Here is a 13398-nt window from a genome sequence, read left to right on the forward strand (position 1 = left end):
GTTTAAATGAACCCAAAACATGATGTGTGTTATTGGTTCTTAGGGCCAAGCTAAACATTAACGTAACATTAACATTAAACAACTGACCAATCTCTTTAAACGCATGTCTGCTCCAATTGCATAGAAAGCCAAAGCAGTCAATATCACCAATCTAAATCTTCAATACAAAGACCATACAGTTCCCATATATGTACTCTCTCTGCTAATAATTCCAGTTTTAATACTGTTATGATTCAATATGCTGTTATCTAAACATGCAACGTATGATCGAACTCCATTCTATAATGGATACCACATTTCTTATCCAAAGATAGGCAGAGAAAATACCCAAGATGCAATGATGGTCCTTCTATATCCTCCCCTTACCGTCTGGCTCTGCCCGTCAATCGGTCCTTTCCTCTGGCTTTACTGCTCATTACTGGCAATGTTCTGGGAGCAGACTCACTGGTGCCCATTCTGTGTGGTCCTCCACCTGAAAAACAGGGCATATGCAGAACTGGAATCTAGCCAGCATCAGTCTAGATCCAAGAGGCCTATCTTAGAGCTTTGAGCTCTGTGTTTGAAGCAAGGCCCGGTAGCAATAAGGGCCTGTCAGGGAGGCTGATTATCTTATTCATGTCTAGAACTGGGAGGCTCAATAAATCTCTAGAACACTAGAGAGACAAGGGCCACCCACATCCATATATTGTTGGATATTGTGCAGAATAGCAATCATTTGCAACAGTATTTTCCTACGTAGACAGAACAATCCAGATATAAGTTATCACTAGAGTGCAACATCCAATGATGGGAGGATGCAGCCAAGGAATTCTGCTGAAGAATATGAAATGTCAGTTTTCAGAGTCACATTAGGTGCCATTCTGTCAGCTCAACGGTAGTTCCTCCAACGGAGTGGCATTTCTCTTTGCAAAGGAATGGAAGGCAATATTTCTTCCTGCCCTCCCCTCCAGTCTCCTCTGCAGGCAGGCCCAATCAGGTCTCCTCTGGAGCAGAACCCTTAGGCTTGGGCATCAGTGAGAGCTGGAACACAGGCTTGTGTCTGGTGGACTGGTTGATCCAGCAAGCCTCCCCTTCCAGCCCAAGGCTTAAATAGGCTGAGATGACAGTAGCTCCACCTGCTCTGGAAGCAGCCTCTTGTCCAGGCTTCTTGCAAAGGATTATATCCACTATGATCTGGCCCAGGAGTAGGGTTGCCAGGTTTTACCTGGCTGCCAGCGGGGGGGGGGGGTCTTCTTCCTCTTTGGCAGATTTTCGATGAGTGTGCAAAGTGATGTCATCGCATAGGGCATGTTGTGGGTGGGGCCTCTATCATTTGAGGAAAAACATGTGCCCTGTGCAATGGTGTCACCTCTGGGTGATGTCATCGCACCGGGTACATTGGCCCGAACGTGGCACTTTGGGGGCACGGTTCCCCCTGCCGGCCAGATCCGGGCTGGCAGATCGGGGGCCCTAAAAGCAGGCAAACCCCCACCCGCCTGGGGGGAATGGTAAGCCTACCCAGGAGGTGGAGAACAGGCTGCAAGATGTCTTCACCGGGCTATCTTGGATTGAGCCCACTGATGAGCTTGTGGACTCAGTCCCAATCTGGCACTTAGTTGCCTTAGGACCTGGAGGGGGGGGGCAGAGGGAAACTCTGGTGCAGGGTCATCAACTGCAGACTCCTCAGGAGCTCGTTCTGGAGATGTGGACATGGGCATCTACCCTGCAGGGGTGCCTCAGAGTTTTCTGCTCTCCCCCAGGCCATGTTTCTGGCTCCTCAGGCTCCTCCTCAGAGACTTCCGGGTCAGAGTCCAGAGCCAGCTCAGTGTGGGTCATGACACTTCCTCCTGCTACAAACTCCCACCCTGCACTCCACAGCAGTATCTACCTTACTATTCTTTCTGTTTCTATTTTCACTGCATTTCTTGCCATTCAGCCTTCTGTTAGCCACCTTGAGTATTTGGCCTCTCTCACTTCACTGTCACAAATACCCCTCCTCAAATGTTGCCAGAAGGTGCAGGAAATAGTTAAAATGACAGTAATACAGCCATGGAAGAGAGATGCAACCCTAAACCTACAAATATATCTGCAATGACCAGCTGACAGGCTGAAAAAGTAAATGCTCCCCAGGGCCAGTATAAAGGGGATGCTAGGGTTGCCAGGCCCACACTGGGGGCAGGAGATTCCCTTTTCTGGGACCCCTTCCCCCAGCACCGACCAGCTGGCCAGCTGGCAGGAAAACTAGGCCAAGGCCTGCATAATTGGCAACACGACAATGTCACTTCTGGTGCATGGCAGAAGTGATGTCATCATGTTGCTGGTGACACTGGGATGTTCTGGTATTTGGGCAAAAACTCTACAGTAAAAATGACTTGTACCATAGCATTTTGCCCAGATACCACAGCATCCCCAGCAATGTTCCCTCTAAGCTGTGGAGTCTTGTGAGCAAAACTTCTACTCTGTGAGCTGCTGGCATTAAAGTTGTGAGCAAGTGATTTGGCTCCTGCATAAATTAGTTTGCTCTGGAGCCATCCCTCCTGAGCTGAGACAAAAATGTGTGAGCCAGAGGCTAAAAAACTGTGAGCTAGCTCACACTAACTCAGCTTAGAGGGAACACTGATCCCCAGCAAACCTACTGGTAAGTCACCCGTCACCCCCACCAGTTGCCAGGAATACCTGGAAGCCCTGCACGCTACTCTGGACGTGAAATCATCAGCAAAAATAATTGGGGCCAAAAAGTGCTCTCTTAGTAATGTGTTTGTGAATCTCTTGATAGTTGGTGTAATAAATCAGCTTTTACAATATAACTGAACTCAGCTAAAAGACTATTCCTGGGTCCTACTCACTTTTTCCTTCGGCTGGCAATGATCGGTGCTGGGACTTCCTGACATTTCTTGCAACTGAAAATACAAAGCATAAAAATTGGTAGTATTAATAGGATCCCCTGTTGCCCAACAGCATAGCATTGATTGCCTAATCAGACAGCACAAAAAAGATGTAACTTTAGGAAATGAGAGACTTGGTGGCTCCAACATCTGATGGCTGAAAATGCATGCATTTGTTTTAAGTGCACTGAGAAATTAGTTTGTATAATAGTAGTGAGCAATAAAAGTGAACAGCATGGTTCTGTATCTGTGCACAACTTTTCATAACATATTACCTTTATATCTGTTTGGCTCAAAGTTTGGAAATTATCCATGATTTCCTCAGTAATTTGTTCTAAGTATCATGTTTTCACATATCAACAGAAACTTTCTGAGACAGACTACAATAAAACTATTATTTTTATGCTTCCCAAATACATATTATCATGATGGTTAATGGGATTTCTATCATGCCATTCAATAAAAAGATGAGTCAGGGATGGCTCACAAGTAAAAATCAAAACAATGAAAAAGCTATGATATAAAAATTAAAAGCTTAGAACACTGTCTAATCCACCAACTGTAGCTGGCCTCAGTATGCAAAGTGGGTCTGAGTAGCAGGCTTCCCTCCCAGGCTGCGCAGGAAGGGGATGGAGGCTAATCTGATGGGGCCTCTTGCTGGGCAACTGGAAATAGATCCCAACAGTAGCCATGTGTCCCTTCCTTCTACCACTGTAGGGTGATCTGGGCGCCAAAGGACCCTGCCACTATGGCTGCTGCATCAAACCTTAACTCCCATGGGAGTGGTAAGTCTTGACATCTTTCTGTTGTCCCCTACACCTTGCCTACTAGTTGCAGAGCTCTTTAAAAGCCCTCCATCTATTTGCACCTGTAGTTCTGGACTCTGCAACTGGTGCTGAGCCAGAGGAGTTGCCAGTTGGGGAGGTCATTGCTAGGGACAGGCACGAACTGGCTGATGAACTAAAGTTTGTCACAAATTTTGCCCAGTTCGTGGTTCACAAAGTGACGTTCACCAACTGAAGAACCACCACAAACTTCCATGAGTTTTGATGCAGTTTGTGGCAGTTTGTGAAGAGCAGAAAGCAGGTTTTAAACAGCTTCAGTTTGTCACAAATTTTGCCCAGTTCGTGGTTCACAAAGTGACGTTCACCAACTGAAGAACCACCACAAACTTCCATGAGTTTTGATGCAGTTTGTGGCAGTTTGTGAAGAGCAGAAAGCAGGTTTTAAACAGCTGTTTTCTGCTCTCCACAGATTTTTGTGGGGAGCAGAAAGCAGGGATTTAAACTTTAAATGGCTCACAAACCAATATGAACCAGTTTGGTTTGCAAACCAGTGTACTGATTCGTAGTTCGGTTCATGGTTCAGCCACGAACCACAAACCGAACTGCAAAAGTGTGGTTCATGCTCATTCCTAGTCATTGCTGGTGCCCCCCAATACATTGTTGTGGAGTAGGCTCTAAAATGACATCTTGCCAGCTTTGGCAACTCTTTTCTTCCACTACCATAACTCCCAGTTCCACAGTTAACCAAGGAGTGAACAGGCTCTAGCTTGGGAGCCATCATTCCTGCAGTTGAGACCCTCTTCTCATGCTGAGGCCAGCCACAATTTATAGGTTAGACAGCCTTGTCAGGTAGAAACTCCCCAGAATTGTCAGAGAAGTCAATCGTATCTATCATACTCCAGGGGCAGATCATTTTAATAGTCCCCCACCTGGAGTGGTAGAAGGGATGCAATCCCCAATGCACTAAGTAGGGAATAAATCCCATTTAACACAGTGAAACTTACTTCTGATTAACCATTCATAGCATTGCACTGAATAGTCCACCTGAGCAGATAGTGATTTATCCGTGACAAGGAGAGAACTGCAAACTCCCCTGCCTCCAGATCGCTTCAGTCATGCCCAAAGCAGAGCACTGCCTCAAGCACATGTCCCAACAGCTGTGCCACTGGAGGGTCCTTCCTGGTGACCCTGTCTGCACAGGGCATTCTGGGGGATTCCTCAGAGGGATCCGGATCCAGATAAATGGAATCCAAATAACACAGTTATGCTTTAGTTCTCCTCCCTTTAAAAAAGGGAGGCGTTCCAAGTCACTGGTCACGGTGCTTTAAATCTGAGGTCACACAATGGAACCAGGATCGTCCTTTGCTGCTGTTTGCTGAAGCTACTTCTCTCTCCGCATTTGAAAGCTGTGGGCACAGGGCTCTGGTGGGTCACAACTCACTCCGAAGACATGAAGAAGTGACCTGGGAGTTATAATGGAGGTTTTGTCTCCATTAGCTGTTTTTATGTTCTGGCTGGGTTTTTAACGTTGGGGTTTTAATGTTTAGGGTTTTTTTAAAAATCAAGTTTAATTTTGTCAGGCACCTCAAGCAGGTTCTTTGGAAAGGTGGCATAAAACTTTCCCAAACAAATAAGTCCAAATGACTTCTGGAATTATCACTTCTGGACTTTCATCACAGGTTAGTCTTCTCTGAAGATAAATTGCTGTATTGTTATTCCCCTACAAACATATATCTTGAAGCAGATGATGTTTGAAAGATACTTTCCACAAAAACAAAACTAAAGCAAAACTACAACGTTTTTAGCATTCTGACAGAACGAACCAAAGCAAAAAAGTGCAGAGATTTGTGTTCTTTCACAAGTGACAGAAACATATTTAGGTTTAATCGGGCCTTTACTGACCTTTCTTACTGTGGACATAATCCAAAGCTAGTTCCCCATCCTTAGTATCTTCAAACCTGCAAGTGAAAAAAGGCCATTGCAGGTAATCATAGAATCATAAAATTGGAAGGTACCTCCAAGGTCCTCTAGTCCAACCCCCAAATGACTGAAAAACTTTACTGAAAAATAATCTGTCAAAAAAATCTGTCCATGTTTACTTTCACACTACGGGCCAATAGACATAATGGTGGCATTTACAATATAGGAAGTGAGCTGAAATGGAAGAAAAATGCTTCAAGCAACAGAGCATGTACAAGTAAGGTGAGGGAAAGGGCACGGTTTAGGTCACCTCACCTCACCTGCACACATAATTTCCACTAAAAAACAGAGGCCACCCTATTTTACACATGAAGGCATAAATATATGAATAAATACATATCGATTCCCTGTTGCATCTAGTTTGGTCCTAAAACATTTACTCAAATATGAATCAGCATACACCTCCATAGGGCTAGCAATGGGCTACCCTGTAAAAATTCTCTACGAATTGTATGCAGTGAACTAAAAGCCTATTCTCCTGTGCCTTTAGAATCTTCCTCCTTGCAAAACAAACAAACCAACCTTGTAGCCATCATATTTTTCTTAGTTTGCTAGGAAATCATGCTGTAAGAAGAGCCCTGCTAAATCCAGCCAAGGGTCCATATGGTCCAGCATCCTCTCTCCAATAACTGCAACTAGAGGCTTCTTGGAAGCTTATAATGATTCCAGGTATAAAGGCAACAGCCCTGCCTTTTCATATGTTCCCAGCAAGTGGCTCTCAGAAGCAGGTTGCCTCTGAATAGTAAAGCTCAATTTACCTATTATTGCTAATCATCCTGACTTTATATAATCCATTTAAAAATCCATAAAAGAAAGGACTATCATCCCATCTTGTAGGTTTGAATTTCATAAGTTAATTTTGTGTTGTGTGAAAAAGCTGGCCCGGGACCTACTTTCATTGGATTGTCCCAAAATCTAGTAGTATGAATCTAGGCAAGATGCCTCATTACTCTGAGTGTCTCTAATTGAGTTATCTGATACAGAATAATCCCTTTAGAATCACTTGGAATGTTTGCAAGGTATTCACTAATAGAACAGGATAATCAACTAGACTGGCTCTTGGCCAGCAGGAAAGTAGTCATAAACCCAGTGCATATGTGCCAGGAGGGAGAACAGAAGAAAGCCCACTGGCCCTGTCCCAGGCCTGTAGCCGCAGTGATGCACAAAGAGGCGGGGCTCCACCAATAATTTGTAACGCCCCTCCAATCAGCACTAGGGGTTGTTGTGAAATCTGTCACAGGTCTTCTGGCAATGAGAGAGGGCGTTTCCTTCCCACCTCCCTTCCAGGCTTTGCCAATGAGGGACAGATTCTCCTTCCCTCCTCCTGCCTCCCTCCCAGGCTTTGCCAATGAGGGAGAGAGTCTCTTTCCTCCCTCCCAGGCTTTCCCTTTGCACTTTGTTCATCAGTGAGGGGGAAATGAAGGTAGGTTGATGCTTGGCTGGGAAGGAGATAGGGTTGCCAACTCCAGGTGGGAAATTCCTGGAGATTTGAGAGATGGAGCCTGGAGAGGGTGAGGTTTGAGGAGGAGTGGGGCCTCTGACAGGTACAATGCCATAGACTCTGCCCTCCAAACCAGCCATTCCCTCATGGGGAACCACTGTTGCTAATCTCCAGGTGGGGGCTGGAGATCACTCAGAATTACAACTGCTCTCCAGATGGAATTGATCCGTTCCCCTGGAGAAAATGGTGGACTCTGTGTCCTTATACCCTGCTGAGGTTGCCATGGCAAATTGATGCTGAGTGCCCACAGCCTTGGCACTTTCCCAGAGCCTCTTTCTAGCACTCATTGTATTTATTTCCACAATGGGCCTTATTCCTAGTCAACTATAATACCATAGAGTCTATCCTCTGAAGTACCCATTTTCTTCAGGGGAAGTGATCTCTCTAGTGTGGTGGTCACGTTATTTTGGGAGATCTTCAAGCCCCACCTGGAGGTTGGCAACCCTATTTCATTCCAGCCTGAGTGCCTGTAGCTATCATTATTTAGGTTTAATGTTACCACAGTCTCTTTCAGCCTATTTTGATTTCCTGACAGTTCCACGCTATGGACAATTATTTATGCTGGCTAGATTGAATGCTATTCCATCAGGGGAGCTATCGGGATGCTTAAATAAGGTGCCTTACTCTGAGCAACTGTGCCAAGGTAGTTCTAGCCAAATAGACACCCTTCAACATTGTCTATTTGACTGTGATTTGCCTAACGATGCAAGAGACAACCCTATACCCAGGACTTGTGGGGCTATCATGTGCACAATACTATAATGTCTACATTTCTAAGGGGGACTTTTCTGAACATCTCAAGATGCCTCCTTCCCCTATCAGTAGTGCACACCCATGTATTATAATAGATCCTCTGTGGGTCATTGAATTTGAGTCATCTGTTGATGCAGAGACACTGGTGTATCATCTTCCCTCTCTAGCAATCACAAGTCACATAAAACTGGCATGAACACAACCCCAAGAGTATAAGCAGATATATTGCTTCCCATCAGTGGTCTGCTTCCCACTAGGATATTGTTCCTACTATTGACCTCTTTGCAGGCTTCAGCATTCAGAGTGTACTAAGGTGGAGGTGACTTACAGGCGCTCTGATTTTTCTATGTCCCAAGCCCGTCGCCATTCTCCCCTCGCATTCTTGTGACGTGCCAGTCGCTCAAGGTCAATCTGATCCCGCTCCTTCTTCCACTGCGTATATTCTGACCTCTCTCTTCCATACAGGGAACAACCCTTGTCTCCTGGAGTCTTCTGGGGAGATTTCCCTCTCTCCTAAATGAACAAAAGGGTGACTAATAATGCAGTAGAACCTCCTGGACACCCAGTGTTTCAAGATAACAACTGCAGCACTGCAGCGACTCTTAACCTCTGTTGGACTGCAGACAACTGTTCTGGTTTGCTCGCTCTTTGCAGACCACTGGCCACTTCTTATGTTATGGCCACCCTATCACATGATTGGAGGCTGACTGAATGGCCTCCAAATTAACATTTCTGCACTCAAATGCAACTATACTGGAAACACAAGGTGAAATGGGAATGAAAGCACTCCAAGGTAACTAGACTTGCTCATGTTCCATGTCACCTAGATCAGGGTCCCCAATCTCATTGATCCTGCGGGCACTTCTGAAATTTTGAGAAGAGTGTTACCACAAAATGACTGCCAAGGGGGCTGGAGCCAATCACAAGAGGTAGAGGAATAAACTAGGACTTCCTGCTTGCTCTGAAGTGTATAGGCCCCTCCTCTTTGGAATGGCCTGCCTGAGGACGTCAGGAATGTTCACACACTCTTGGCATTTCACAAACTATGTAAAACAGAATTCTTCAGGAGGGCATTTTTGTAAAAGAAACAGGGCTACACAACAACAGATTGGCCCAAGAAAATATACTGTATTACTACTGATGTAATAACATGTTCTGAAGAAGTGTGCATGTACACAAAAGCTTATACCCAGAATTAAATTTTGTTGGTCTTAAAGGTGCCACTGGACTCATACTTTGTTCATGTTCTGAACTGTTTTAACATGTCATGCTTAATGCCTATGCTTTGTTCAGACCACAGCTCCATTTCAAATTTCTGCAATTCCCAATCCCATTACATTCCTCACTAGATTGCACTGATTTACAGTGAGTCTCAATAAGACAGATGTACAATAAATAATATAAGTAAAATAAATAAATAAGAAGCAAATAGGCTTCAGGGAAACCACTGGTTAGTGCCTACCGTCTTTGGACACCACATTGGGAATCACTGACCTAGATGTTTGGCAGTTTAGAAGCAACATTCAGTTTCAGGCCCATTTCAGTTTTGCAGAGTGGTTTTCAAACTGGTCTTTGGCTGCGTCCATATAGGCCATGCGTGGTGGTGGGAAGTGCCACCAAGTCGCAGCTGACTTATGACAACCCTGCAGGGTTTCCAAGGCAAGAGACAAACAGAGGCGGTTTGCCATTGCCTACTTCTGGCTCATGGCCCTGGACTTCCTTGGTTGCCTCCCATCCAAAAACTATCCAGGGTTGATCCTATTTAACTCACAAGATCTGATAAAATTGGGCTAGCCCTGGGCCATCAGGTCAGGGCAAAAGAATTTAACTCTACAGAACAATTTTCTGTAGTACAGAACAATTACTTCAGGTGTGGTCTTGTGGACCACAGCTTGTGAATTGGTCACATATCCTTAGCCACCCTTTCCTTTCAGTCTTTTCTATTTTTCTTAAAATGTCAGCCAATCTTTGGCAGGGACCTGCCCATTTGAAAGCACTGTGCAGCACTTAGTCCACTGTCATGTTCTTAACAAATGGACAGTAACAATATAATGAAAAAGTGTCTCTGCACAAGTCCATCTTCCTCTGCTAAGTACACTGTGCAGACAGAGTAATGAACTCACAATTGCATAACTGGTCTCTTTGTGGTTTACAGAGATGGGTAAGTAATAATAAATTGTGAAATTTTAATTTACTGCTTAGACTCACTCCCTTATCTACTTTTTATGTATTCCCTATTGGCGATAAAGATCCCCTGCTTTAGAGAATTGAGGGCTATGAGTAATTTCCCATGTTGTGCAGTTATCATACAGTAGTTATTTTATTGAGCCCCAGAAGTTAGAGGCATGTTTGGGGGTACAGTGCCAATGTTTTGGGAAGTAAAAAATCTGGGGTGCTAAGCTACAATAGGAAAACAGATCTCTTCTAGCCTGAGGCATGGTCCACAAATGCAGGGGAATTAGGTTGTTGTTGTTCAGTCGCACGGTTGAGTCCGACTGTTCGTGACCCCATGGACCACATCATTCCAGGCCCTCCTGTCTTCCATCGTGCTCTGGAGTTTGCTTAATTTAGGGGAATTAGGTAGTGATGGAAAATAGTTTGAGTGTAGGGCAGTCACACGCTTAATGTCCCCTCACCCATAAAAAACGTCCTGTAAATCAAGTATCTGCACATCCGAAAGTAAGTGGCAATTTTCCACTTTCTGGAATTATTAATCTAGAGGAATTTAGAAAAATGTAATCATTTCAGGATGCATCACCTGCATGCAAAAAGTAGTATCAGAACTACTTCCTCTATGTAGGTACTTAGTGCTGAATTAATAAAACTCAGAGCACACCCTCTTAAATTGGTGAATGCTAATGGCTCAGTGCCAATCTGGCTTGCCCAGCTGTACAAATGATTTGCACAGCTAATTATTCAAGTGACTGAAGTAATAATATTATTATTATTATTATTAATAATAATAATAATAATAATCTGTTTTAAACTGTAGACTGTTCAAAGTGCTTCACACATACTATGAGAATCCTGCAAGGTAGGACAATACTATGATCCTCATATGGCAAATGGTAGACTGTCCTGTTCCAGCAACACTGGGTGGCTCAGGTTCTCCAGCCTGGAAGCCAGCTGCATTTTATTCAAGGGGGCTTCCTCCCAGGAAAGTTTCCTTAAGACTGTAGCCTTATCTGCAAGGAAGATCCAGCAAAGCGAGGGACTGCATCCAAGGCAGGGCAGCTGAGGGAAAAGATGCGATCCCGCGTGGGCAAGCAGCAGGTTCAGGTCAAGATTGCCAAAGCAGTAAAGGAGATATCAAGGCACACAATGGGAAGTTGCACTACAGAGACAGTGCAGCAGTCAGGTTCCAGGAACAGGTGGTGGAAAGTGTCATCAAGTCACAGCCGACTTATGGCAAACCCCCAATGGCAAGAGACAAACAGGAGTGGTTTTGCCATTGCCTGCCTCTGCATAGGAATCCTGGATTTCCTTGGTGGTCTCCCATCCAAATACTAACCAGGACTGACCCTGCTTAGCTTCTGAGATATGACAAGGTCAGGGCCCCAGGAACTCCTGAAGGGCTCTGTAGTTGGTCCTGCAGCACCTGCCCTTCTTCATGCATTAATGGAACTGATCCTGGTCATACTTGTCAGGAATTCACCCCCCCCCATTGAGTAAGATTATGTGGTCGAGCAAGTGGTCTGCCTTTTGGTGGTGTGGGCTTCAGGTCAGGCTCATTGCCTTCTCTGTGCTTGGGATCTAAGGGGTAATGGCCAGGGATTCCAAGCTGGGGGAGCCCCAGCAGGTTGCAGTGGGAGTAACACTAGCTTCCAACATTCAAAAGGACCCAGGAGTGCCGCTGTCCTAGTGGCTTTCCTAAAATGCCCCTCAGGGAATGTTCACTTCTCCTGCCTCTCCTCCAAGTAGTGCAAACTGGGGGACATGAGCCTTTTCAGTCATGCTCTGGGAAGTCATGAGAGAGAGTGGCTGTAGTAAGGCTGCCTCATGAAGTCATGGCTTGGAACGTCTTTGTTCACAGCTCAAGGTCTTAACCATTATATTACACTGGCTATCAGTATACATCAATCCACATAAAAGTGGGTGGGTGTGCCTGTGTAGCTAATCCTATAAGTGCAGGGTACTCAAAGCGTGCTGCAGAACCGTCATAAAGCTCGCAAGTGAAAGAATGCTCTTTGAGTAGGGAAGTGCTCGCTTGCAGTGCCAGGCGCCCTCCTGAGCTATTGTTCCCCCCTGTGTTGTAACACTGAGTGCTGGTCTTGCTTGAATATTTAAGATCTTAACAAATAAAAAAAGGCTGCTTAGGAAAAGGCGGCATTTGAGAGCGAATGCTTTCAACACAGCAAGAGTTTAGCACAGTCCACCAGAGGTGGGACCTCACCATCAATTCCCCAGTATCAAGTTAGACCCCTTAGTGGAAGGTTTTATATACAGCAAGTCCTATGACGTTTATTGTCTGTGGGTAATTCGCTGTTTCGTATTTCTCCCCTTCAAAGACAGCCACCCCCACCTTTCCCCCAAACAGAATTAATCTCCTTGGCATTTTGCTGCAGATCAAAATAGACTGGAGGAAAATTAGAGACTGAGAAACCTGTTACCAAGGTGACACACCTGTGTGGGTGGGCATAGGAGGAAAGGAACAACAAACCCTTTACTTCTGTACCACCAAAGGCAGTTGAGGCACCTGACAGGCCCATCCACATGTGGGTGGAGTAACAAAGGGTTAGTAGTCCCAGTGTGGGAGACCGGAAAAGCCCTACTGAGCTTTGGAGACCTTGGTTCCTCTTGCCTCAAAGACGTGCTGGTTCTAAGACACCCTCCAGCAGATTTGTTTCCACCCTCTTCCTAACCACTCCCCCTAACTACCCTCACCTCACCTGCCAGGTGTACGAGTCCAGTGCTAAAGAAGGCAGTGTAAGAAATAAGAGATATATTCATAACAGAAAAGCCCTGAGGGCAATGGACTATTATAGGTATGAAATACATGAATGATGGGTGAAATGCCAGGTACCTAGAACTTAACTATTAAATTAAAAAGAAGAGGAAATTAATATTTCCTATTTCCTAGTTTATTACAAAGCATCCCAAATGTGGGCATTTCTTATTGGTTGTTGAACTCAAGGGAGATTTGGCCAGAAGAAGAGAATCCTTTAAATTCATTTTTATAGCTTAAGAAGAGACACAGAACCCACCCACCCTCCATGTTGAGAACAATCCTGTAACATAATCTTTATTAAATACATGGAATATGGCGCAAATGAAAATTTGTTCTGATAAATCTCCATTTATATCAGTTATTTGTAATACTATCCCTAAACAAAAAGAATCTTGCTACTGTTTCAATTGTATGGATTTTATAATAACAACTTTAAAGATGTTTCAAAATATTGATTTTTTTTTAAAGTAAGAAAATTGTGTGAGAATTGGAGGCACTGATCCCTGTTCTATCAATATTACTTGACGGAGATATGTGATAATGAAACAGGTTAGTGGAAAAATTAGG

At 44.6% G+C, this 13398-nt stretch overlaps 1 protein-coding gene across 2 annotated transcripts in view; it reads right to left on the reverse strand.

Annotated features, from left to right (window-relative positions):
- Positions 1–13398, reverse strand: part of LOC107123873 (chromosome unknown open reading frame, human C15orf52) — a 132865-nt gene that overhangs the window by 65321 nt on the left and 54146 nt on the right. For both annotated transcript variants that reach the window (XM_015427216.1, XM_015427215.1), the window contains exons 7-10: positions 8212–8396; positions 5552–5607; positions 2826–2879; positions 367–472 (exon numbers count right to left, since the gene is read on the reverse strand). In XM_015427216.1, the coding sequence (XP_015282702.1) occupies positions 367–472; positions 2826–2879; positions 5552–5607; positions 8212–8396 (401 nt within the window). The remainder of the gene's footprint in view (positions 1–366; positions 473–2825; positions 2880–5551; positions 5608–8211; positions 8397–13398) is intronic.

The sequence above is a fragment of the Gekko japonicus genome, unplaced genomic scaffold (assembly GCF_001447785.1).
Source record: "Gekko japonicus isolate JY-2015 unplaced genomic scaffold, Gekko_japonicus_V1.1 scaffold1077, whole genome shotgun sequence".
In the NCBI taxonomy this organism is placed as follows: Eukaryota; Metazoa; Chordata; class Lepidosauria; order Squamata; family Gekkonidae; genus Gekko; species Gekko japonicus.